Genomic DNA, 26,236 nt, shown 5'->3' with positions numbered 1-26,236 from the left:
TGTCACTTTGGAACATGGCCATGGACTTACAAATGGAACTACAAGCACAGTACTTGCCAGGCAAGGAAAACACGCTGGCAGACAACCTAAGCAGGAATATGACAGATCCACACGAATGGAAGTTGCATCCAAAAGTTTTTACAGAAATAATCCAAGAATGGGGAAGGCCAGACATCGATCTCTTTGCCTCCCACAAAAATCATCAATTGACAAAATTCTGCTCAAGGATCTCCCATCCAAAGGCCTGGAGAGTGGACGCTCTCTCTTTCAGTTGGACATCAATGACAGTTTATGCTTTCCCACCTCTTCCTCTGCTGCCCAAAGTCCTATTGAAGACCAGAGCAGACAGACCAAAGATGATCCTCATTGCTCCAGACTGGCCAAGGCAACACTGGTACCCACTCCTGAGGAGCCTGACGCATTCCCCACCATGGACCCTGCCTCTAATACCTCTTCTTCTGACTCAGCACAGCTTTAAAACTCTTCACAGTCAGCTGAAAACACTCAGTCTAGCCGCATGGAAGATTCCTTAGCATCGCAGCAGGCCCTGCTCTCCAAGGAGGTGCAGGATGTCATTTTGGAGGCCAGAAGGCCATCAACTAGAAAAGCTTACTCTGCAAAATGGAAACGTTTTTGTGTTTGGAATGAGAAAAAGGGCCAGTGCCCTGGAAAACTGAATTTACCTCAAATACTACAATATTTGGCTGAGCTGCTAAGCAGTGGACTCTCGTTCTCCTCCATCAAAATCCATGCCTCAGCCATTTCTGCAGAATACAACACTGATCCACCTTTATTCTCTCACCCTCTATTAAGACAGTTCCTCAGAGAGGCTAAGAATTTAAGACCTCCAAGAAAACAACCAATACCTGCTTGGGATCTTAATTTCATTCTGGAAAAACTGACTTTGCCTCCTTTTGAGCCAGCTGCCTCATCAGATTTACAATATTTGTCCTGGAAAACAGCCTTCCTTCTGGCTATCACTTCAGCTCGTAGAGTTTCAGAACTACAGGCTCTTATGGCTGTCCAGCCTTTTATCATCTTCCATCAGGACAGAGTTTCATTACGTACCAACCCGTCCTTTATGCCTAAAGTGGTATCCAGGGTAGCTTTAAATCAGGCCATACATTTACCTACTTTTTATCCTAATCCTCAAAACAAAGGGGAGAGATTACTGCATTCCTTGGACATACACAGACAACTGCGTTATTATTTGGACAGAACAAAGCCTTTCAGAAAATCAGAACAGCTTTTTGTGGCCTATGCGGTAGGAGCTCAAGGAAAGTCAATATCCAAACAGACAATCTCAAAATGGATAGCCCACTGCATACGCTTTTGCTATTCCTTTCATGGCAAAACTGTACCTACAGGCATTAGAACTCATTCTACCAGGGCCACAGCCACCTCTGCAGCCTTCCTCAGAGGAGTTCCTACCAAGGATATTTTAGAGGCAGCCACTTGGAGTTCTGTGCATACCTTCTCTAAGCACTACAACCTACCATTATACTCCAAATCTAGAGCAGGCTTTGCCACTGCAGTCTTGCAGGGCATTTTGGCTCCTCCTAGCTCCACCTAGTTCCTACCACCCCTTTGTTAGCTTTGGGATTCTACCCATCTGTTATGACTGCAGCTGTATGCACGATGAACATAGTACAGTTTTGTACCTACCATAAATGTAGATGTTCGAGTACTAATACAGCTGCAGTCCAGGTTTCCCTCCCTCCTTCCCCTCCAGGGGTCTTCTTTTATGGTGTATTTGCTTACAACTACTGGTCTTTGATTATATTGCATTGCATTATTACATAATTTTATGTATTGCCTTCCTTCTGGGGGCACCTGACATCTGGGGCAAGAAAAACTGAAGAAAATGGCTTCGGCTGGTTCTTTTATACCCCTGTCGCACTGACGTCAGGGAAGAAGCGACGACAACCGACGCCGGACCTAGACTTTGGAATTCGGCCGACCGAGGACCCGCCTGATGGCAGGAGAACCCATCTGTTATGACTGCAGCTGTATTAGCACTCGAACATCTACATTTATGGTAGGTACAAAACTGTACTGTCTCAGGCTTCAAGAAGTGTGACTCGTGCTGTCAGAAGATGTCTCTGACAGACGGTCACACTTCTTGTGTTTATTGCCTGGGACTTTACCTGCAGGACTCTTGTGCTATCTGTCATGCTTTCAGCCCAAGAGTCCTGCAGGAACGAAAAAATAAGCTCATATTAAGGGGCTTATTAAAGCCCGAGAGCTCCTCGACTAAGTCGGCACCGGGGAAGCCCTCGAATCCTGTCAAGCCTTCGGCTCAGACTTCCAAGCCGTCGGCTTCGGGTTCACCCTCACCAGGGTTGAGATCGGCTCCGGCCGGAGCCGATCCTTCCACCTTACCAGTCTCAGTATCGGCTCCATCCGGCTCCAATACTGTCCAATCCAGACATTCAGTGTCGGCTCCGGCTGGAGCCGACGTATCTTCGGCTCCGTTGGCTCCATCGATCTCAAAAAAGAGATCTCGATCCCCTTCAGTGGAATCCATACGTTCGGCTCCAAGATCACCCTTGCTCTCGGAGCGGAGCCATCGGAGCCATTCTTCTCGGTCGTCCAGGCTGTCTGATCACGACCTCGAGAGAGTGGTGAGTAGACTATTAAAGTCTCAGGCATTGGCCCAAATACTCCATAGCCCATCTCAACAGACGGTAGCTATTTCACATCCACCAAACATTACTCCTTCGACTCTCTTACAGAGCTTGGAGCCGGAGCTCCTCGGAAACCGGCACCGTTGTGGCTTCGGAGCCGATACCACCCCTTTCGGCTCCGTCATCCTCTGCTCCGATTTCCTCCTTGAGACCTTCATTGGAGGGATCCGGGCGTCTGGTCTCTCTCGTCGGCTCCGAGGGGGCGAGTGGCATCGGACCCTTGTCCGACCCCGTTCTCCCTCTCGGAACTTCAGCTTTGGTGAGCTCGGCCCCGACATCTGCCTCGGAGCCTTCCCTCTCGGTGAGGCCTGGGGTTCCTATCTCTTCGGAGCGGGAACTTTCTGGTCTCTCTGACGGGGGAGCCTTCGAGGTGATGAGGAGTGTACTAGCCCCTGGGCTTAGTCAACGGACAGTTCCATCAGCTCCTCCCACTACAGTGCCTGCTGACGTCTCTTCCCACTCTCTTGCTCCCGGACCCAGAGATCCAACACCTCAGGTTTCCCCATTGGGAATATCTTCCTCTTCCGAGGCTTCTCCTGATCCGTCAGGTGAACCCCCACATAAGAGGACATGTAAGAGGAAACATCTAGACTCCCCTGAGTCTACTACATCAGATACTGACCTGGATGAGTCGGAGAGATCCCCAAGGTCCTCCTCTGAGGATGTCTCATTCTCAGACATCCTTGAACTCCTTAAGCAGAGGGGGAACTGGCCCTCCCTTAATCCTTCCGAGGATGAGTCAGTATACCTGGAGGCGTTCGGATCTCGACCCTCCACCTCCTGGGTGTCTCCGCCTTTCGACCCTCTTATGGAGGTAGTGGCTCGGAAGGCGTGGATGGCTCCGGATTCGGTGGAACCTATCCCTAGGAGGTCTTCAAAATTTATTACGGCCCCACAAGATAGACAATATTTAAGAAAGGGTGTCCCAGTTGATGCCATGGTGGTGGCTGCTGCCACCAAGAAGGAATTAGCTGATCCTTCAGTACCTGTCCATCCTCCTAACAAGGATTCTAGGACTATGGACAGGTACGGCAAGCAGATTTTTTCTTCAGCAACTTTTGCCATGAGATCGCTGAACTACTTATGCCACTTCACCCGCCTTCAAAGAGATGTTCTTAAAGAGTTGGGAGAAGTTTTACAGGATCCGTCAGCTGCTGGGTCTCAGGATAAGATTAGCTCACAGCTAGGAATCCTTAACTCCATTGTTAACTCCTCCATGCGGCTCATTTCTTATGCAGCCAATGGAGCGAGTAGAACGCAGGCACAGGAGTGGCTTTAAGGCATCAGTCCTGGATGCGGCTTTGTAATTTTGCAGACCCTTCAAAGCGTCCTTCACAAACTCCCCTTTGATGGAGTCGACCTTGTTCGGACCTCAAGTGAAAGACACTTTGACTAGATGCGAACAAGATGGCAAGACTCTTTCTGCCGTAGGAGTCCGTTTCTCCACCCCTTCAAGACCTTACCCCAAAGGACAGAAGGGAGGGAAAATGTGGTTCCAAATCTCAAGGAGTCACGCCTGACGAAGTCAGTTTACCCCCAGAGGCAGAGGGGTAACAGTAATAGACGCCGCGTAGGGGCAGAGTTGGTCCTCAGAATCAGGGTAGCAGAGAGCCTCTTTCTGACAAACCCTTCCAGCATCCCTGAGATGTTGCCCGATTGTCCGCCTTCGGAGGCAGTCGGGGGGAAAATTATCGCTGTACCCAATAGCCTGGCTTTCCCTTTCTCAAGACAAATGGGTACAGTCAATTATATCCGAGGGTTACAAAATTTCCTTTATTCAAACCCCAATTCAACAAAAGGGAACCCTTCCAGACGTTCCACCCGGTCTAAGGGAACTAGCAGTACTAGAAATATCAAAACTTCTAGTAAAAAGAGCCATCCAGCCAGTCCCAGCGGACCAAATAGGATCCGGAATCTACTCAAGGTTCTTTTTAGTTCTAAAAAAGACAGGGGACTGGAGACCAATATTAGATCTGAGCAAACTCAACAAGTTTGTAAAGAAATTAAGATTCCGGATGGTCACGCTTCAGTCCATTCTGCCCTTTTTGGGCAAGGACAATTGGATGTGCTCGATAGATCTTCAGGATGCGTACTATCACATAAAAATTCACAGACGCTCCAGAAGATTTCTCCGCTTTCGGCTGGGGACCAGTCACTTCCAATTCAGAGCCCTGCCCTTTGGACTCACTACAGCCCCCAGAGTGTTCACCAAATGTATGGCAGTGGTTACGGCTCACCTGAGACGTCAAGGATTCCAAGTGTTTCCATATCTAGACGACTGGCTCCTCACTGCCACCACCAGGCATCAGCTTCTCCAAGCCAGAAATTACACCATTCACATTTGCAGAGGGCTAGGAATTTCTATAAATTTTGAAAAATCTGCCTTGTCGCCTTGTCAATCTATTACTTTTATAGGCGTAAGATTGGACACCGTACAACTTTCAGCAAAGTTAACAGACCAAAGGATCTTGGACATTCAAAGACACGTCCAGGTGATTCTTCTCAGCAACAAAATTCACGCCAGATTTGCTCTGACGGTATTGGGTCTTATGGCGGCCGCCATAACACTTCTTCCCCTTGCCTGCTTTTACATGCGTCTTCTACAATGGATGGTATTCTCTCAATGGTCTTTTCAACAACTTCCCATGCGTCACGAGATCATAGTAACTCCAACTTGCAAAAGGCATCTGACTTGGTGGATATCGTCCCCTCAAATCCATCAAGGCAGACCTTTTGTTCCTCTTGCCCCGGTTGCCACGGTTACATCGGACGCCTCCCTGATCGGGTGGGGGGGCATTATCAGGGCAGAATGGTCCATGGCACTTGGCAACTTTTCGAGTACCATCTGCACATAAATGTTCTGGAGATGAGAGCGGTGCTTTTAACGTTGCAAGCCCTCAACGACTCTCTTCCCCTGGGAACTATTGCAGTCCAAACGGACAATATGTCCGTAGTGTGGTATATAAACAAACAGGGTGGAACCAAGTCCTATCCACTGTGTCGAGAGGCTCTCAGACTTTGGCAATGGGCAATCTCCTCTCACCGGTTTCTGATAGCAACGCACATCCCCGGGAAATCCAACATCATAGCGGACAGATTGAGCAGAGCTATTCTCATGCCTCACGAGTGGTCTCTCAAACAATCAGTGACGGAAGAGATTTTTCAGAAGTGGGGCCTTCCTTGCTGCGACCTTTTCGCTACACCTCAAAACAACAAATGCCCAGACTTCTTCTCTCTCTTCCCCCTTCCAGGCCATCCCCCCAGAGACGCTCTAACCCAAGATTGGCCCCGGGGACTTCTTTATGCCTTTCCCACTTTTCCGCTGATACCTCAGCTAATTCAGAAAGCAACCGCCTTGAGAGCCAAGTTGATTCTCATTGTCCCTTATTGGCCTCGACAGATATGGTTTCCGTTCCTACATCATTTTCTCTTGGTACAGCCATGGCATCTGGACCCGGTTCCAGATCTTCTGACCCACCAGTCGGGTCAACTGCACCAATCCATACCTTCTCTCAACCTCACTGCATGGTTGCTCCACTTCCATCCTTAGCCAGGCTTCCTATGATTTCTAATCCTGTACGGGATATCATTGTAGCTTCCCTAAAATCTTCTACCAGAAAGATTTACACTAGTAAATGGCGACGTTTCTCTTTCTGGGCGAAAGCTAGGAACATAGACCCCTATACTGCTCCAATTCATTCGGTATTGGACTTCCTAGCTGAGATTTTTCATTCAGGATCCTCTTCTTCCACAGTGAAAGTTCAACTGGCAGCCATTTCAAATTTTCATATAGGCCTTTTGGACCACAACATTATGTCACATAAACTTTGCAAGGCATTCCTTCGAGGTATCTTTTTATTGAAACCTCCGATTAGAGACCCCCCACCACAGTGGGATCTAAATTTAATTTTAACATCCTTGATTCTTCCCCCGTTCGAACCTGCAGCTGCCTGTTCTTTGAAATTGCTTTCTTGGAAGACACTTTTTCTTAGTTGCCATTACTTCTGCCAGGAGAGTATCTGAGCTTCATGCTCTCTGCATTCGTCCTCCCTATTTAATATTTCACAAAGATAGGGTATCACTAAGGACTAATCCGTCTTTCTTACCAAAAGTGGCATCGCAGACGAACCTAAATCAATCCATTGATCTTCCAGTATTTTTCCCGAATTATTCTGATAGAGCGGAACAAAAGTTACATTGTCTGGATGTTCTCCGCCAGCTCAGATATTATCTGGACAAGACTAAAATTTTTAGGAAATGTGATCAACTGTTTCTATCCTATGCAGAGAACAGGAAAGGCCTTCCAGTTTCTAAGGTAACTTTATCTAGATGGCTGTCGTCTGTGATCACTTACATTTATCAGCTCAGAGGCAAAGAGTTGATTTCTAAGCCAAAAGCCCATTCTACCAGAGCTCTAGCTACATCTACAGCTTTTCAAGCTAGACTTCCAATAGACACTATTTGTGCAGCAGCCACATGGGCCTCTCCTCATACCTTTGTTTCACATTACAAATTAGACTTGGCCTCCAGAGACGGAGCGAATTTTGGTTCCACCGTTCTCAAGAGTCTGTTCCATTGAGCCACCCAGGATAGAGGTGCTAGGGACGCGGTCCCATCCAGCAAGAATGAAGGCGAGATTGACAACTTAACATTTAGAAGTTATGTACCTACCATAACGTTCCATGTTAGTTGTCTTCTCGCCTTCTTTCTTCGTCCCCCTCCATCCCCTAGCCTGGTCAGACCGGGAAGATTATGCATCTTCTATTAAGAGGTTATTCCCTTTTTCTAGCTGTTCAACTTCTAGTGTCACTAGATTAGGTTGATCCTTTCTAGAGGGTTATAATGTTATTTAGTATTGTTATTTTTCTTCCTCTTCTTCAGTTGGAAGAAAATATTACTATTTCTTTAGCTACCAAACGAGATCTGGGTAGTCTCCGCCTTGCATCATGGGATATTGGGTTGCCTCGAGCTGGTAAAATTAGCTCTCGAGCTTAGCAAGTGCCGAGTCGGAGCCGAGGATCGGCTCCGAACCCATCCAGCAAGAAAGAAGGCGAGAGAAGACAACTAACATGGAACGTTATGGTAGGTACATAACTTCTAATTCATGACTGCTCAATCTGCCTGAGTCCTTTGTAAGGATTACATAGGCAGTTGTCAAGGGACGTACAGTTTATACTGCTTATCTGGACCTTGCCAAGGCCTTTGACAGTATCCCCATACTGGTACTATTGACAAACTCTCCCAGTTCAACATTAATCCACTGGATTAGTAATTGGGTGTCTTTCCCATACAGTTAAGTTCAGGGGAATTTGCTGTAGACAGAAAAATGCTACCAGTGGTGTTCCACACAGCTCTGACATGAGTTCCTTTTTCTTTGGTATATTCTGTGTGACATGTCACTGTCAAAGGATTGTGGCTAACCAAGTTTGCTAATTGCAGACTTGTGGTAACTATCAAATCCAATTCTAATGCTCAAGTTCTCCAGCAAGGATGAAACAAATATACTCTGTGTGTTTATCATGGAATTGAGTTCAGTGCCAAGAAATGCAGCATAGTTTCCTTTGGTAAATCTAGCATCACTAGTATTCCACTTAAATTTGACACTCATCAGGGACTTTGGTACGTATTTTAATAACAGATTCTCCTTTGATCACCTCATCTCTGTGTTGGTTAGAAAATCTGCCTTGCACACCTTATCCTTTGTGGTATCTCATTACGGTCCAAAGAAATTATAATCCCATTTTATATTCAGTGATGGGCTTAATCAGAGATAAATGATGCACTGTTTGGCATTTGCCTTGTTAAAGCACCTAAACCAGATTGAGAGACCTTAACACTTACTTATCAAAAATATCTCAGGACTCTGTATGCTTAGCTACACTGCGGGACTGAAATCCATTTTGCTCGACTCAGTGTCATACAGGCTCTCGAAAGGTGATCTCTGCTTAACCTTCTGCGTTATGAATGACCCAGCATTCTTTGAACAGTAGCATCTAAACAGAATCCATGGTAAAGCAAACAGCTGTTCTAGAGACTTGAACCTCTGCTGCTACATCAACAGTACAAAATGGCATCACAGACACTTAACCCCAATATATCCCATTTCTGGAGTAGGCTACCCTTTCCTATAAAGCAGTGCATTTTGCCAGTGACCTTTAAAAGGGTGAATGGCAGGGTAGGTGATCTCAAATGTTCATTGTTATATGTGGAGAAATTCTAGATATTTTAGTCTCCTACAGTACTGGGTGATGTAGCTTGCCATAATTTTAAACATCTGTTAGCCTGCAACATTCTAGATAGGTTATGAGGCTGCTGAAGATTCCATTCCTTCAGAAATGGAAATGATATGCAATTTTGCTACCCTGCAATTGTCTAGACCTTTCAAACTGCCTCAGACAATGTCTGCAGAGTGCACTGGTCATTTGGAACACATTTTTACTGATTTTCTTTGTATCAGAAGAAAAATGCCTATATATTTCAATGGAAACATTTTTTTCTTTCAGTAGTTAATTATTGTAGCATCATTGTCATATGAAGTAATTTAAGTGTGAGGTCAAATTCAGCTTCAAGCTGTACTGATGTCCTGAGGGTGGTAAAACATTGTTTTATAACTATCTGATAGATGTGCACTTACTTGTTGCTACCTGAAAAAAGTTTCATTGTGAAACCCAAAGGAGTACTTAATTATTGCCTTTTATACATAGATGCCATATAGAAGGGCTCAAGTCTCTTCTTTCACAATCTGACATTGTGTTATACTGTATTTCCATTGCAGATGCTATATTTAACTTCTGCCCAGTACGTGGAATATATTAATGGTTTATAATACATCTTTACTGAGTTATTACACCATAAGGAAATTTACTTTACATTTCTACAGAGGAGAATATTTTTTCAGTTGTAATATATGCCTAAAATATAGCAGTTTGTAGCAACTGCAGCAGTGGTGTCAAATTCAGCATTGTGCAGGACTGAAATCACTAAATGTGTAATATCTGTCTTGGGTGTCTTTTTGTAGCTGAATGTGCGTCTGTTACTGTTCGAATGTTTCATAACGAAGTCTTAGTGAGGAACTGAGATGTCCTTTTACGGTTAGCAAATGCAGGTGTTTATGAGCTTTCACTGTTAACAGTCTGATGTTTTGCATTGTACTCTTTCTGTCAGTGGTGATGTCTTTAACTTTTGTTCAATGTGTAGAACAACGTAATGGTCTAGAATGCATTGCTGCTGAGTTGTCATTGTTAGATATAAAAGTCATGTACATTTCATGAGAAAAGATGTATTTCTAGTTCTGTCATATTACAATTAAAATGCCATGATTTGAGTTAGCCAAACTAATAATGAGCTGCACTAAAACCTATAAGGATAGAACAGATGTCCATCATTTGAGTTTGTCAGATGAACAGGTTTTCGGAAACTCAGATTTCATATGGTTGAGACCATATTTTCGACTTTCTGAAAACTCAAAACCATTCGTATGATCATGGTACAGTGGGGATCAGGGAAGTTACCATTTTCCCCCCTGTAGAATTGATATATATAATGTGCGGAGTTGCCCTCTGCAAAAATGTAGATTTTTTTTTTCGAGTTTTTGGAAATACAGACTTACAGTCTTGACCTTATAAAGTTAGAGATCTGAAGTAGTTTACTTCATTTGATCTTCAACCTGTGGGAATACGGATCCGTATGGGATCCGAGCCGGCAAAGATTACTAACATCAGCTTTGAGCTCCATACTCCTCCCCTTACCCATAATACACCTCCCCTGCCTTCCATCCCCAGATCTCGTTTGCTGAGATTTGTGAAACAGTGTCTCTAGAGCTCCAGCTAGCAGGGTGTTTTTGACTGTTAAGTTTTCAAAAAATTTCTGTTAATTTTAGCCATTTCTAATTAGTATAGGTACCCTTTCTCCCCTCCCATCGCTTTGGCATCGTGTGTAGGTTTGTAGTAATAGTTAGCTTAGTGTAGTTTGTCTGTGGTGCCCCTCCCCCCTTAGTCAATCTAGTGTGGTGAGTGGGTGTGTTGTTAGCTCACTGAAAGAAAGTTTTTGCCTGTTTTTCTTCAATTTCTTCTTTAAGCATGGGTGAAAAGCTTATTTTAAGTGCTGCACAGAATGTGGCTATAAGCTCTCCCCAGTGGATGGCCACACTCGGTGTGGATTACTCCATTTGTGCGGGGTTCAACCCCCGAGCTTTGAAGGATAGCAAGGCCAAGTTGGCCCTCAAAGGTTTTTTGCCTGCCTCTGAATCTCCCTCCTCGTTCTCTATTTCAGTCACAGCGGCTGCTGTGTCTGCCTGTCTTGCTTCTCTGTCTTTGGCCTCCTCTCCCTCCCAGGCTGGGACTCAAAACTCCTGCATCTAAGCCTGTGGTAGCAGAGGAGAGGTAGAGAGCAGGAGAGAGAGTCGAGGATGAAGGAGAAGAGGAAGTGGTCACCGAACAAGTGTGCTCGGATCCATGGCTCCCCTTGGCTCCGGTCTCCAAGGTTCTCCCTGGAGCCAGAGGAGGCACGTCCAGTCTCCTGGGCCTCAGCTCCCCAACCGGCCAGGTCGGAGTCCATGGCCTCGTCTTGGTCGACCCATTCTTTATCGGACATGGCTCCAGATAAGATGATGAGGCGCTTTATCCGTACACGGATCCAGATGAGAGGAGCTCGCTTCCCTTTTTTCAGCCCATTACTCCTTCCCTGATCCGACCTTCAGCTTCGTGGTTCTTGTATCTGAGGTTAGCCTTGGTCGGTGTGTCTATGCCAGCTGTCCTTGCATTCTCGATGCTGGCAGCTGCATGGAGCATCTCGGATCCGACTAGCTCGGATCCGAGATACTCACGAAGCTGGAGCCTGGGTGTCTGTGGAACCTTTACCATTGGCTCCGACGTTGTCGGTCCAGGTTCCCTCCCTCGGCACTCCATCTACTTTGGGTCTGGCTCCGATTCTCTCATCGGACCAGGGGAGACCGGCCTCCTTATTGGCTTCCCAGGAGGTCCGCTCTCCGGCGTTCGATGTGGTAGAATGGGTCCTCTCCATCGGATCGAGGCCCCTGACCGCCCCGTCGGGCTCCGTCCAGACCCCCTTAGCTCTGTCTACAATTCCTGTTGTCTTACCAGAGGGACAGCCTGTACATAAAAAGCCCCAGACGGTTCCCCCAGAGGAACAGATGGCTTAATGGTTAAGGGAGGGTGGCCTAATGGTTCAGGTGCTTGCCTTACAAACACAAGGTGCAGGGTTCAAGTCTCACAAGGGATAATTGGCTAGGCTTAAAATGGCTCGCAAGGGCAGTTAGCTTAGTACTAATCTATGAACCTATTGCGAGCGCTCCCCGGAGAGTCCCACAGGAGATGTGTCTCTCAAGCATACGTGCAAGAGGAGGCACTTGGTCTCCCCCGAGTCCCTAACCGGGGACACATTTAGATGAGGGGGAGGGCTCCCCAAAGTCACCTCTCGATGTCTCTTTTGGAGACATCATGGAGATCCTACACCAGCGGGGAGGTTGGTCTGCCCCCAAGCACTCCTCTGATGAGTCTGTGTTTCTGGAGGCTTTCGGCACGGGCCCGTCTACATCTTGGGTGTCCCCTCCCGCTGGTCCTTTAGTGGATTTGATCACCTCGCGGGCGTGGAAGGAACCAGATACCGTGGAGCCAATCCCCAAGCACCCCAATAAGGTTTTAAGTCCCCCTATTGACAGGCCTTCCTGGAACAAGGGCTCCCCAGTGGACGCCATAGTGTTAGCTGCCACGAAGAGGGAACTAGCTCAGGAAAGTTCCTCAGTCCACCCTTCTGACCGAGAGTCACCGATGATGGACCACCTAGGGAAGCGGGTGTATGCTTCAGCTACCTTTTCAATACAGGGGCTGAACTACTTGGCCCATGTCATGAGACTCCAACTCAACCTGGTGAAGGAGCTGGAGGAGTCTCCACCCAAGTCCGTGTCGCAGGAGGACAAGGCTTCGTTCTCCACGAAAATGGCCACTCTGAGAGCAGTATCTAATACATCCATGTGTCTCCTCTCCCATGCTACAGAAGGAGCGGCTAGGGCGGCTGGGTTCGGCATGTCCATGAGGCGTAACGTCTGGCTCAGGTTGTGCCAGTTTACCAAACCCTTTAAGGCGTCCTTTGCCAATACCCCTTATGATGGCTCGACTCTTTTCGGTAAGACTGTCAAAGAGACACTAGTCCAGCGTGAGAAGAATGGGAAGACACTATCTGCCGTTGGGATCTGCTTCTCTAACCCTCAAAGGTCCTTTTCCCTGAACAGGGAGGAAAAAAGAAGATGTGGTTTCGGAATTCTCAGTATTCCCAGGACACTCAAGGCTCTTCTTTCCCTAGAGGCAGAGGGGGACAGAATGGATGCTGGGCCAGAGGCTGAGGGGGTCTGCGAAACTTCAGGTCTCGAGAACCCTTCTTGGACAGACCCGGGCAGCAACCCTGAGGGGTTGCCAGACTGCTCTACTCTGGAGGCAGTCAGGGGAAGATTGTCCTTGCACCCAGTGGCACAGGAGTCCATAACGGACCGCTGGGTGCTTCAGATCATATCCAGAGGATATTCTATCCCCTTTGTGGGTTCCCCCATATCTCCCAAACACCTACCTGAAGTTCCACCCACGCAATGGGAGGCAGCAGCACAGGAAATTTCCAAACTGCTAGGAAAATGAGCCATCAAAACCGTCCCCCCGATCACTCCAGATCGGGATTCTACTCCAGGTTCTTTTTGGTGCCAAAGAAAACAGGGGACTTGAGGCCCATTCTGGATCTCTCTACCCTGAACCTGTCAGTTGCCAAAGAAAAGTTGCAGATGGTCACACTACAGTCCATCATGCCATATCTGCAAGAGAGCAACTGGATGTGCTAGTTAGATCTCCAGGATGCTTACTATCACATAAAAATGCACAGAAGCTCCAGGAGGTTCCTCTGCTTCTGGCTAGGGGCCAGGCATTATCAATTTCGAGCCTTACCCTTTGGTCTCACCACAGCACCCAGGGTGTTTACCAAAGTGATGGCAGTGGTAGCAGCTCACCTGATGCTTCAGGGGATTCAGATCTCTCCGTACCTGGACGATTAGCTCCTCACTGCTCCCACCAGGCATCTACTTCCCCAAACCAGGGACTATTTTCTGACACTTGCCCCGAGTTTGGGTATTACAATCAACGCATCCAAATCTCTACTAGAGCCTGTACAGGTGATAGACTACATTGGTGCCAGGATAGACACACTCCAGGGCAAAGTGTTCCTGACCTCGGAGAGAGTTCAAAACCACAAGATGCATGTCTCCCTGATTTACCATTCTCCCCTCCTAACAGTGGAATCAGTGTTAAGGGCCCTAGTCTCGATGGTGGCGACCATAACTCTCCTTCCATGTGCTCGACTACACATGCTGATTCTTCAGTGGACTCTGGCGGTTCAGTGGTCCCTGTTGGATTTACCACTGTCCTATTCTATCCACCTAAGTCAAGTGTGTCGGTCATCCCTCATATGGTGGATGAGCTCTCCGGACATTTTGGAGGGACGACCCTTTATTCCAGCCCCGGCCCAAACCACAGTGACCAAGGATGCCTTCCAACTCGGGTGGGGGGGGGGGGGTCATTGTTCAGGCAGAACAGGCCAAGGCCTGTGGTTCCCCTATAGAGACCAACTTGCATATCATTGTCCTAGAGATGAGGGCAGTCCTTCTAACATTGCAGGCCCTTCATGCCTTTCTTCCTGAAGGGACGATTGCTATTCAGTCAGACAACATGTCAGTAGTCTGGTGCATCAACAAACAGGGAGGGACCAGATCTTATCCCCTTTGTCACGAGGCCATGAGAGTGTGGGAATGGGTTATCTCCACTGGTCATTTTCTTAGCGCAATGTACATTCTCGGACGGTCCAACAGTCTAGCGGACAGGCTAAGTCGGACCATTCTGATGCCTTACGAGTGGTCTGTGAATCTGTCAGTAGCGGAACAGATCTTCAGCAAGTGGGGTCAACCTTGCTGCGATCTCTTTGCATCTCCTCCCAACGCAAAGTACGGTAGGTTTTTTGCTCTGAACCCCTACCGGGGGAGTCCCCCAGAGACACTCTAGTTCATGCTTGGCCTCCCAGTCTTCTGTATGTTTACCCACCAGTTTCTCTCTTCCCAAGGTTTCTGCAGAAAGCTTGTCGACTGTGAGAGCAAGGTGATCCTCATTGCCCCATTTTGGCCTCGCCAGGTTGGGTTTCCTTTCCTTTGGTCTCACCTTCTGGCTCCACCTTGGATCCTAATTCCCATTCGGGATCTGATTTCACACCCATCGAGGGTGCCTCATCCGAGTCTGGACAGCTTGAAGTTCACAGCTTGGTTGCTCCAATTCCCGTGATTGCTAGGACTCCCGGACTTTCCTTGACAGTTAAGTCCATTTTGGTGACTGCTCATAAGTTGTCAACCAGAAAGGTTTATCGCAGCAAGTGGAAACGTTTTTCTTTCTGTGCCTCTCAGAGGAGTTTAGATCTTTTCACGGCAGCAGTTTCCACCATTCTTGATTTTCTAGTTGACATCTTCCAGCATGGGGCTAGTTCTTCTACTGTCAAAGTTCAGTTGGCTGCCATTTCTTATTTTCGTGTGGGCGAGAATTCTGTGTCCTTGGCATTTTCTAGACTGTGTAAAGCCTTTATTAAAGGCACTTTTTTTTATTACGCCCCTGTCTCCCCCCGTGGGACCTTACTATGGTTCTCCAAGCTCTGGTCGCCCTGCCTTTCGAGCCTGCTGCTACTACCGATCTAAAATTTCTATCGTGGAAAACAGCTTTTCTGGTCGCTATTACCTCTGCTAGAAGGGTTTCGGAATTACAGGCCTTGTCCATAAAATTCCCATACATGATTTTTCATAAAGATAGTTTCCCTTTGAACCAATCCATCTTTTCTTCCTAAGGTGGCATCACCAGTCAATATCAATCAGACTATATAGTTGCCTGTGTTCTTTCCCAATTTTACCAACAGGATGGAATACAGACTGCACATGTTGGATGTTCATAGACAGTTATAATTCTATTTACACAGGACAAAAAAATTTTCATAAATCTGATCGTTTGTTTCGTTCTATAGACCCTTTTTGGGCAAACCTGTTTCCAAGGTCACGATAGCTAGATGCATTTCTTCATGCATCCTGCAGGTCTATAAGGACAAAGGCATGTCTCTTCCAGGTCAGGTTATAGCTCATTCCACTAGGTCCATGGCTACATCTGCAGCTTTCTGGTCTAGGGTGTCTTTGGATGACATTTGCTCTGCAGCTACTTGGTCCTCATCTCATAAGGTTATCTCCCATTATAAATTGGATTTGACATCTAGTAGGAGAGCATCCTTTGGCTCCGCGGTGCTCCGGAATATCCTTCCATGAGGGCCACCCAGGAGTTTAGTAGCTGGGGACTCTGTCCCATAGGTTGAAGGTCAAATGAAGTAAACTATTTCAGATAAAGAAGTTATGTACTCACCGTAACATTCCATCTGAGTAGTTGTACTTCATTTGTTGTCAATCGTCCCTCCATCCCACGAACCTTTAGCGCATGTTCAGTCTACAGACTGTAAGTATAGGTCACAAGTATGTTATCAGGTCGGGTTATAAGTGTAAGTTCAGCAAACTCGATCTGGAGATGGAAGGCAGAGGAGGTGTATAATGGGTAAGGGGAGGAGTCTGGAGCTTGTAGCCGATGCTAATAATCTTTGCCAGCTCAGATCTGATACAAATCCGTATTCCCACAGGTTGAAGACAAATGAAGTGCAACTACTCAGATGGAACGTTATGGTGAGTACATAACTTCTTTTTTCCAAAAATTCGATCTGACATAAACCTAAATCATTCACACTGCCTCAGTGAAGTATGGGTTATCTACATGTACAAAAACCTACACTGGCAGCTTTCCAGAGCTCAAAATCCCCTCCTTTGACTCTGTTTTGATCAGGGGAAACCTAACCACTGTCACATAAAGTCAGTTCAGTCGTTTGTGCCAGCTGTAGGATTCACTCAGTTGAATTGCCTCAGCAGCCTGCATTGGTGGATTACAGCTTCCAGATATACTCAAATGATCCCTTTGGAACTTCCCTTTCTCTTTATAGTTATATGCCTTTGTTTTCTTTCTGTTTTATTAAAAAACGTGTGTTAACTTTTTACTTTAATATGCTTGCTATTTACTACAGCTGTTAATTCCTCTTTTCTTTTCTGACAAAGGAGTCTCTAAGTAAATGCTCATTTATGATTTTTTAAAAGGTTTCTGTTTAATTTAAGGGAACATATTTGATTTCCTGTCACTATATGAACAAGTGAATTTTACTTAGTACTGTGACTGCGTGTGCTGTTTAACTACACTCTGAAGATTGAAGAACAAGGTTTACCATGATATTTTATGCAGTTTAGCCCTGTTTGCTGTGTGGGAACATAGTTTAGATATTTTCTATTACTGCCCTTAGTAAGACCTTAATAGAGTCAGTGTCTTATTCTAACTGGAGGTTTTTCCCCTTACTTGATGGATTGTGATATCTTAAAATTCTAGGCTTCATGGGATCAGTGATCTTCATGACACCACAGGCCAGACTTAACATGAGAAAGATTCAGTGGTATTTAAAAAATTGTTGGAGCCAGCACCTGCTTCCCTTGGAATTCCAAGTACAAATGCTGGGTTTTGCGAAAAGAGTTACAGTGGTGTAAGGATCAAATGTCTCTCAATCTAGACCCCAGTTCAGCAAGTCCAGACAGAATCATCGGATTTTGCATGGGGAACAGTGAGCAAGAGAGCTCAGGTGCAAGGCGAATGGAGCATTTTGGATGCTGCAAAGCACATAAACATCAAAGAAATGTTCACAGGGATTCAGACCTTACAATTTCTTCACCACTTAAGGTTCCCAAATCCCCTTTTATTTGGTCACAGACAACACCACCACCACTGTCACGAGGTACCTGAACAAACCAGGGGGTTTAGGTCATACCCTCTTTGCTGGTTGGTATTGATGGTCTAGGAGGTAGCTTGACAGCATTCTCTGATGTTTCAGGCCTCATACATTGTCAGAGCAAATCATAGTGGTAAACAGGCCACACAGATCTTGGATGGACTTGCATAAGTGGAAACTTGGGACAGCAGTCTGCCTGGATTTGGTCCAGATGTGAGGAACTCTTCAAGTAGATCCGTTTGTCTCCTTTCAAAACAGTTTTACAAATTCTGTTAGACATCCTTGCAGCCATGCTTGATGGACAAAATCATTCTTGTTCCATTGGACGAGTGTGTTCTGTATGCATTTCCACCAATCTTCAGGTACTTCTGGTGATTCAGAAAGAATTTCCAAAGATCATTGTGGTGACCCCCATCTGGCACAGGCAAAGTTGGTTCTCCACTTTAATGGAATTAGTCAAGGGCAAGTACCACAAACTTCCTCACACACTGGATCTGCTCATGCAATGACAGGGGCAACTGGTACACCCCAACTTGGAACAATTACTACTGACAGCCTGGATGATTCTATCTTGATACCTTGTAGGCGCTCATTCTATGAAGATGTCTAGCAGGTGATGAATGAGTCAGGAAAACCTGCAACTAGAAAATCTTATCTTTACCAGTGGAAGACTTTTCTCGGTTGTGCCTAACAGATATCAGAGGGCCCATTATGGTGTTTACTCATCTGGTTTTGAAATGCTTGTGTAAGCTACTTAGAGATGGCTTATCGTATGCATCCATCAAGAGTCATCTTGTGGCCATGTCAGCTTGTTTGCCCATGGATCCCTATATTTCATCTTTTTGTGGCCAGTTTGTAAAAGAAAAGTGGTTCCCTCTCCCAGAAACTTATTAGGCTTTTGTGAGTAGTTTTTACTTCAGTAAATTTCTCTATTTTCTTGGTATTGTCCCTCTACATTTAACAAGTTTATCATGTTTTCCTTTCATTAATTCTTCTATTCAACAGTCTTTTCTACTTTTTGGTAGCCTTTTTGCATGCCATTGTTGGTACTAGTGTTTACCTTTTTTGCTCTTACCTTCCTTTATAGGATACTCTTCCACCATTGCTGGTAGTTTTTTTGTCTGAAAAAAAAAATGTATTTGGACTTCCAAGATGGCTGCACATTGAGTAACAGCCTAATTCTAGCTCTCCCGGTGTGAAAACAGAAAGTTAGCAGAGAGAGCCAGTGGACCTAGATTTCTGAGTAAATTTCAATAACTGACTAGTAAGTGCATTGCCTGGATGCCAGAATAAAATAAATACAAATGACCTGAAGGAAAATAAGCTACAAAAAGTGACAAAAAAACACTGAATGAGCAACGTACTGTACCTGTTCAGCAAAACGCTGATGTTTCAAAAAATAATAGAATTAGAGAACAGCTTCCCGAGAAGCTGGAAGGAGCAGACTGTATTCATTTTTTGAAAGCACAAATGAGCAGCTGAACTGCTATTCCACAACAGGAATTGTTAATTGAAAGGGACATTGTGTGTATGCTCCAAACCTGGCTATGAGAAAACAACCTAGACCTTTAATAGTAAAGATGCAGTCTTATCATTGGAAGGAGTTGATTCTGACAAAACTGTGGCAGAAGGACAAAATACTAAAAGTGTGAAACAGCAGAATGTTTGTGGAGAATAACTACTCATTGTATACCAGGCAGAAGAGGAGTAAATGTATCCCATTATTCAGGGAATGTCGAGGTGCAGGCTTGAGATTTAAATCGCCCAGAATGATACCACAGTACAAGGAGAAAATGATTGACTGCAGCAATTGGGTAAGCTTCTGGTGTCATTCTAAGGGGATCAGGTATCTGTCTTCCTGGGACGACATAGTCGACAGACCACGATGCTTTGCCAGAGATGGCCTGCACCTGTCACCCCTGGGATTCCGGATACTGGCTAAGGCTCTTGCCACCCCTATAGTGCCTATTTTAGGTAAGGTTCAAATGACAAATTCACCACCATAACAGGAACAGGTAAGCAAAAACTGAGGGTAATGTTGCTCAATGCTAGAAGTCTAAATCTCAAAATGCACTCCCTCGAGGCACTCCTTAAAACGAAGAACATCGATATCTGTGCATTGACTGAGACCTGGTTCAAGGCTCCAGAGAGCATCCTTGCATTACCAGGCTATAACTCATACCATACTTTTCAGCCATCTAACCTGGACCGGAACACCAAAGGCGGAGGTGTGTCCATATTCATTAAGGATATCCACACCTCCAGGCTAGTTGCTCAGCATACTGCATCGGAGGTTATCCAAGTGCAACTAGCTCTGAGCAAAAGTGCAATCCAAATTGTAGCTTGCTACAGATCCCCACCATGCCCAAGGATTCCCACTCCTCTTTTCTTGATATACTGGAAAATGTTAGGTTTCAACCAAACACCCTAATAATGGGTGATTTCAACTACCCCACCATTAACTGGGAAAACTACTCATGTACCAACTACTTCGCTCAACGCTTTCTGGAATTCATAAATTCCAATGCCCTGGATAAACTTATCCACACCCCCTACAGGGGCAACAATATCCTAGCCCTAGTCATTATCAACATGAGTGACCGGTGTTCCACACCTGGTTAACTCCTTGGTCAGATCCGACCATAAGCTAATCACCCTAGATATCCACATCCCGCCCCCACCCCCCATTAAGGAAACCACTGTAAAAAATTTCTCCAAAGCCAACTTCATGCTTCTTAAGACAGAAGTGGTGAACTTCATGACATCCATGCAGATGGGACAATATAGTAACAACTGCTGAATCCTGCACAAATGCACTCTATAAGCACTTACACGAGTGCATGGATTGTGCCATCCCAAACAGAACCAAGGTGCTGTCCTCCAAAAAAAGGAAGCCAATCTGGTGGTCCCCTGCCATAAACAAACTCTACAAAAGAAGGAAGAAACTGTTGCAAAAGAGAGTAAAATCCCATGAGTGGAGGAGCTCCCTGGTCAGCCTCAGTAAGAAGCTGAGATCCCTTATAAGATCCTCCAAAGCTAGCTACGAAAACAAAATCACCACTGATTCTAGGGACAGCCACAAAGCATTCTATAGCTATGTCAAGAATCTCAATGGCAACACCCAAATCTGTTCTGAGTTGCAGCACAACGGCATGAAAATTACAGAACCAACTGATATTGCCAACATCCTGGCAGATAGGTTCAGTGCTAACTTTACCCTCCTCTCACCCCCTAAAGGGCCCATATCTGTTCAGGAAGAATGCAGAAGTGCATGAAGTCACAACTACGGAGGTAAAAGCTGCACTCTCTAAAGCCAAAAACACAGCATCCATGTGACCGGACAACATCCCAGGCTGTGTTTTACATGAACTTCAGAACAAACTGGCTCCACACCTAAGCACCATGTTCAATCATAGCCTCACGTCAGGCTTTGTGCCTACTGAATGGCACACAGCAACAGTTCTCCCACTCGACAAAGGGGGAGTCACCACTGATCCTGGGAACTATCACCCTATTAGCCTGACGAGCCTGGTCTGTAAGGCCATGGAATGTATCATCATGGAACTCATAAAGAAAGACATTGGTAACCTCCAAACTCTGGACCCCACCCAGTTCGGGTTTATGAAAGGCAGTTCAGGCCTCCTGAACCTGATCGACTTCTTTGAGGCAGTCACCAAAGCCATAGCTGAGGGTAAGTTGGTTCACACAGCCTATCTTGACCTCGCCAAGGCTTTCGACACCATCCTCCGTTCTGGAATTATACCTAAACTCACTAAACTAGGTATAAATCCCTACATCACAAGATGGGTTGCCAACTGACTTACTGACATAACCCACACTGTAAAAGTTGCAGATTCCAAATCTGACTTCAAACCAGTGACAAGGGGAGAACCACAGGGTTCAATCCTGGGACCTCTCCTGTTTGGTATATACTTCTCTGAAGTGCAGGCTAACACAGAAGGCCTTTGGCTAACTATGTCCGCAGATGACTGCAAACTAAGAGCCATAGTTGAGTTCCCAAATTATGTGGACATCCTACAGAAGGGCCTCACTGAGACAGATGCCTGGTGTCAGAGCCATGGCCTCAAGCTCAATGCCAAAACGTGCATTGTCATCCCCTTAGGTAAAAACTCTGTACCCATGAACTACCACATAGGTGGCAGTCTACTTAACGCCACATGTGTGATAAGAGACCTTGGGACCCAGGTAGACAGTAGTCTCCTTTGATAATCACATCACCGCAGTAGTCAGGAAATACTTCCACGTGGCACACCTCATCACAAAAGGGTTCTTATCCAGGAAAAAAGAGGTCATTATTCCCCTCTACTCGACACTCATTAGACCTATTATAGAGTGCAATGCCCCTTTTGGAATGTACCTCACAAGACATCTGCAGCAGCTGGAAAGGCCACAGAAGTACCTCACAAAGAGGATTACTGGCCTAAAAACAGATGCCCTACACTGACCGTCTCAACAAACTCCAGCTTTATTCCGTGGCATATCACCTACTCCGAGGTGATCTCTGACTAACATATAAAGCTATATCAAACCCAGAGCTGTTGGACATGCTGCACCTAAAGAAATCCCAATCTCTGTGAGCTACACGCTGTAGGGACCTAATCTTTGTCACCACAATAACCAGGACATGCTGGAGGGATAGATTCCTGTCCCAGAGATTTCCCATACTCTGGAACAAGCTACCCATCTATGTCAAGCAAATTTCCTCATTAGCACTCTTCAAGAAAATCTTGACGCGTGGATGGGAAATAGGAAATACACCCTGGGGTTCACTTCTGTGGCTCTCCTCGACAGGGGCACCGGAAAATAACTTTCTTGGGTGGCGTAAGCCAAGGAACCTTGTTGGCTAGGCTTACTTAGGCCCTTGGGCCGATAGCCTTGTTACCTACCTACAAACCTATGAACTGCTGTACCTGTCTATCCTCAAAATATTTTCCCGTGGGGGAACAAAATCATTTTTTGATGAAGTACAAAGACGAACAACAACAACATGCTAAGAAAGTTATGCAAAATTTTGTTCAACAAAAAGTGAACTATGAAACAGAAGGAGACTCTGCTTCTTGTTCTGGTAATAAAGAACACAGAGAGACTGTGCCATTGAAATCTTTTCCAGTGTCTCAATGGAAAATGCTTGAGAAGGAAAAAACAGTTGACTAGAAGAATCGAGAGTATGATGGAAATGAAGCAGAGACAGATTTTAGGAGAAGGAGATAAATAGGAATAGAACAAGAAAATCTGGAGATACTGGACTTTCTTGGACATTGCTAAACTTGTAGGGACTCTAAAGCATATGCCCTAGTTAATGTCATTGATGTTTGGAGAATAAAATCAATAACTTGTAAATTGACAAATATGGGATTACAAACCAATATTTATTTGTAAAATATGGTAGAACAAGAAAAGCTGGAAATATTGGACTTTTTTGGACTTCATTAAACTTGTAGGGAACTCTAAAGCATATGCCCTACTTCATGTCATTAAGGTTTGGAAAAATACTATGGAGAGGGAAAGAGGAGACAGAAAGTTAATTGCAAGTAAAACAATTTTTTCTAAATAGTACTATTTTAATGGTGCATGATTTTCTTTGTATGTTATAAAGTAGTTTTTATCAATTGTTTTTAAGTGTAATGGGGATGCTAATACAGTCTCCTTTTTTGTTTTTCTTCCTTCTCTCTTTCTCCTTGTTCAGTTTTATGAAATGTACACACTGCAATGTAAAAATAAAATCTGGTTAAAAGAGCATGACAAAATTAATTTTCTTTTTCTCATTCTTGTAAAGGGGAATGACTGTTAAGGCCATTAGCTTAATCTAGTAACACGTTTTAAGAGAATACAAGTAAATGAAAAAGAATACTGAATGTTATAAGGCTTTTTTCTAGTAAACCATTTTGTGTCTGCTTCTCATTTGTAGCAGACAATTTGATAAAGAGAAATAGCTTACGGCTTGGAGAAAATGTTTTCTGAAAGCATTTAAGTGTTTTCCCAGCTGAGAGAGCTATAAAAAACAATACAAAACCAGACAGCACTTAATAGAACCACAGGCTATACCATGTATCTTAGCATGGATAGCCTTTCTTTTAGATTAGCTCAAGTCTGTGTGTGGCCATCAGTTTGGAACATTTGTTCCTATTAGGAGCTTAAAACTTCAATATTTGAAGATGTACATAGTTTTGTTTATTATTAAATTAATAGGTTTAGTGTGTGTGTGTGTGTGTGTGTGTGTGTGTGTGTGTGTGTGTGTGTGTGTGTGTGTTTGAGGGTTTTCAGTAAAACAAAAAGTTCTGTGATATGTCACATAGACTCAAATAGAGATGACAAGAAACAACTGTATAAAAGATTAACCTGCCAAAGAGTACATGCATGTAACACAACAGATGAAACTACACTTTTAACAAAAACGATGTACATAAAAGGTGGGAATAATCTCTCAAGAATGTGATGTGTTCTGTAATGTCTTTAAATGTTAATGGTCCCTCAGATAAATACAAAAAGAGTAGTGAACTAGATTTAAAATGTAGAGTGCAAAAAGATGTGTTACATGAGACACACTTGGAAAGAACTGAGCATGTGAATTTGATAAAGAAAGGTTTTTAGGATGGTTATTCAGCTGAATACATGGGCAGAGGAAGAGAGAAGTACTTACATTAATTAATTGCAAGAGAAGCTCCAATAGTAATAGAAGAGGATAAAAAAAGACGATGGTAGATTTATAGTAGTAAGGGACTACTGGCAAGGGAGTAGGATTACAGTGGCATGTATTTATATTCCACTGAAAACTCCTATAATGGAGCTTAAGAAATTTCTGGGAGAAATAATCAGCTTTCAACAAGGAATATTACTTGTAGGTTGGAACTGGAATTTGATTTGCAATAGTGAAGATGTATCTGGGGAACCCAGAAGGGAAATATAGCAAAGGAGGGTAGAGTTTTAAAGACGTTTATGAACAGATTTGGCATGGAAGATGTGAAATCAGTATTAGGAGCTCTGAGGGAATTTACACATTATTCCTCAAGATACAAAAACTGGGCTAGGCTAGACAGTACTTACATTTCACAAGAACATATGCATTTAATTGAAGGTCTTCATATGCACTTAGTAGCTATTGCAGATCATGCGCTAATGTTGTTTTTTGTTTGCGCTAATAACTAAAATAAAACGTAGAGTAATGAAATAAAAATGAGACACTGGCACTTTCGCACCTATCTGTTGAAAAGAGAATGTAAGGAATGGATAGTGGAAATTATTCAGGAGCTATTAGAGACACTGTTAGAAAAGATAGAAGTTTATTTTGATAATATAGCTAGGGAGTGGGATAAAATTAAAGTGGAATTTAAAAATAGGGTGGAAATAAAGGAAAATATGGTTAAGAAGTAACAAGAATTATTTAGAGGGACTAATAAATGTTAGTGTTGCGAAGTAGGGGAGATCCCACAGAAAAAGAAAAGGAGCAACTGCAGAATGCGAAACAGAAAATAAGGGATTACCTCAATAATATGCATGAGTTTAGAAGGATTGCTATTAATCAACTGTTTTTTGATAACTCGAGTACAAAAACTTTTAACATGACGAGTTAGGCAATAGAAAGTAGAAAGGGCTGTCACCAAGCTTAGGGAGCCTGTAACAAAGAAGATAAGGGATCCTATAGAAGTATGAGACATATTTTGAAATTCTATGAAAGTCTGTTTAAACCAGAGAAATGTGGAAATCAGTAAAAGGTACAAATGGAAATGTTTATGGAAGAATTAAATATGCCAAAGTTAGAAGTACAGGAGGCTCAATTATGAACGGCTAGGATAGGAAGCAATGAGATGAAAATGATGATGTATAACCAGTCTACAGGAAAGTCCCCAGGAATAGATGGTATTCCTGTGGAAGTTTGGAAGCTAGGAGCGGAAAAAACTGATAAAGATCTGGAAAGTTTTGTTTAACAGTATTTTAAGAGGTGGTAAAGTCCGAACATCCTGGAAGAAAGTGGTAGTAGCTGTAATACCTACCTAAAGAGAGTAAAGATCTGTCAGTTCCAGCTTCATACAGGCCCATTTCAATACTAAACTATTATTATAAAGTGTTTTTTTTCTGTAATGGCAAAAGCTATGCCATAATTGATAGATATGGTCCGGTGTGGTTTTTGTGGAGGGGAGGCAAATGTTAGACAACATTAACAGAACACTGATCCAGAGGAGAGTAGAATGTAAGAAAATACCACTGTTAGACTGAAAAAACTTCTGCTTAAACTGTAGAACAAAAGAAACACTAAACCACGAAACTGATGTTGAGCGCTTTCACTCATTTAATGTTTACTTGAGCTTCATCAGAACAATAAATAAATCAAATGATAACAGACTGCTATAAATAGTTTAGAACACTACTATTAGAAAAAGTGGCGTGTTAATAGCAACAGCCTATGAGTAGTCTAAAAACCAAAATGATGGACAAGTCCTATAACAGCTGTGATGACACAGAAAATAAGTGAAATACAAGAAGGGAGTGGTTATGAGAACCAACGAAGGGCACATTTGACATTCAAGGAATCATTAAGTCCTGGACTGTTTTCAGCATTAAGTAGTAACTGCCACCTAAGTTCCTTCAATTCTAGCAAGGTTTCGCAATCACCAAAGTATTGCTGTATCTGTTCAAGAACGAAA

General features: G+C 44.3%; 1 protein-coding gene across 1 annotated transcript in view; it reads left to right on the top strand.

The window, feature by feature from the left end:
• The window catches only part of DENND4A (DENN domain containing 4A), a 2,763,357-nt gene that overhangs the window by 839,662 nt on the left and 1,897,459 nt on the right, over window positions 1–26,236 (top strand). Inside the window, exon 8 of the mRNA XM_044077857.1 lies at window positions 15,821–15,835. Within this exon, the coding sequence (XP_043933792.1) occupies window positions 15,821–15,835 (15 nt within the window). The remainder of the gene's footprint in view (window positions 1–15,820; window positions 15,836–26,236) is intronic.

The sequence above is a fragment of the Protopterus annectens genome, chromosome 7.part0 (assembly GCF_019279795.1).
Source record: "Protopterus annectens isolate FY-2018-M chromosome 7.part0, PAN1.0, whole genome shotgun sequence".
Lineage (NCBI taxonomy): Eukaryota > Metazoa > Chordata > Ceratodontiformes > Protopteridae > Protopterus > Protopterus annectens.
This window is presented reverse-complemented; position numbering and strand designations above follow the sequence as displayed.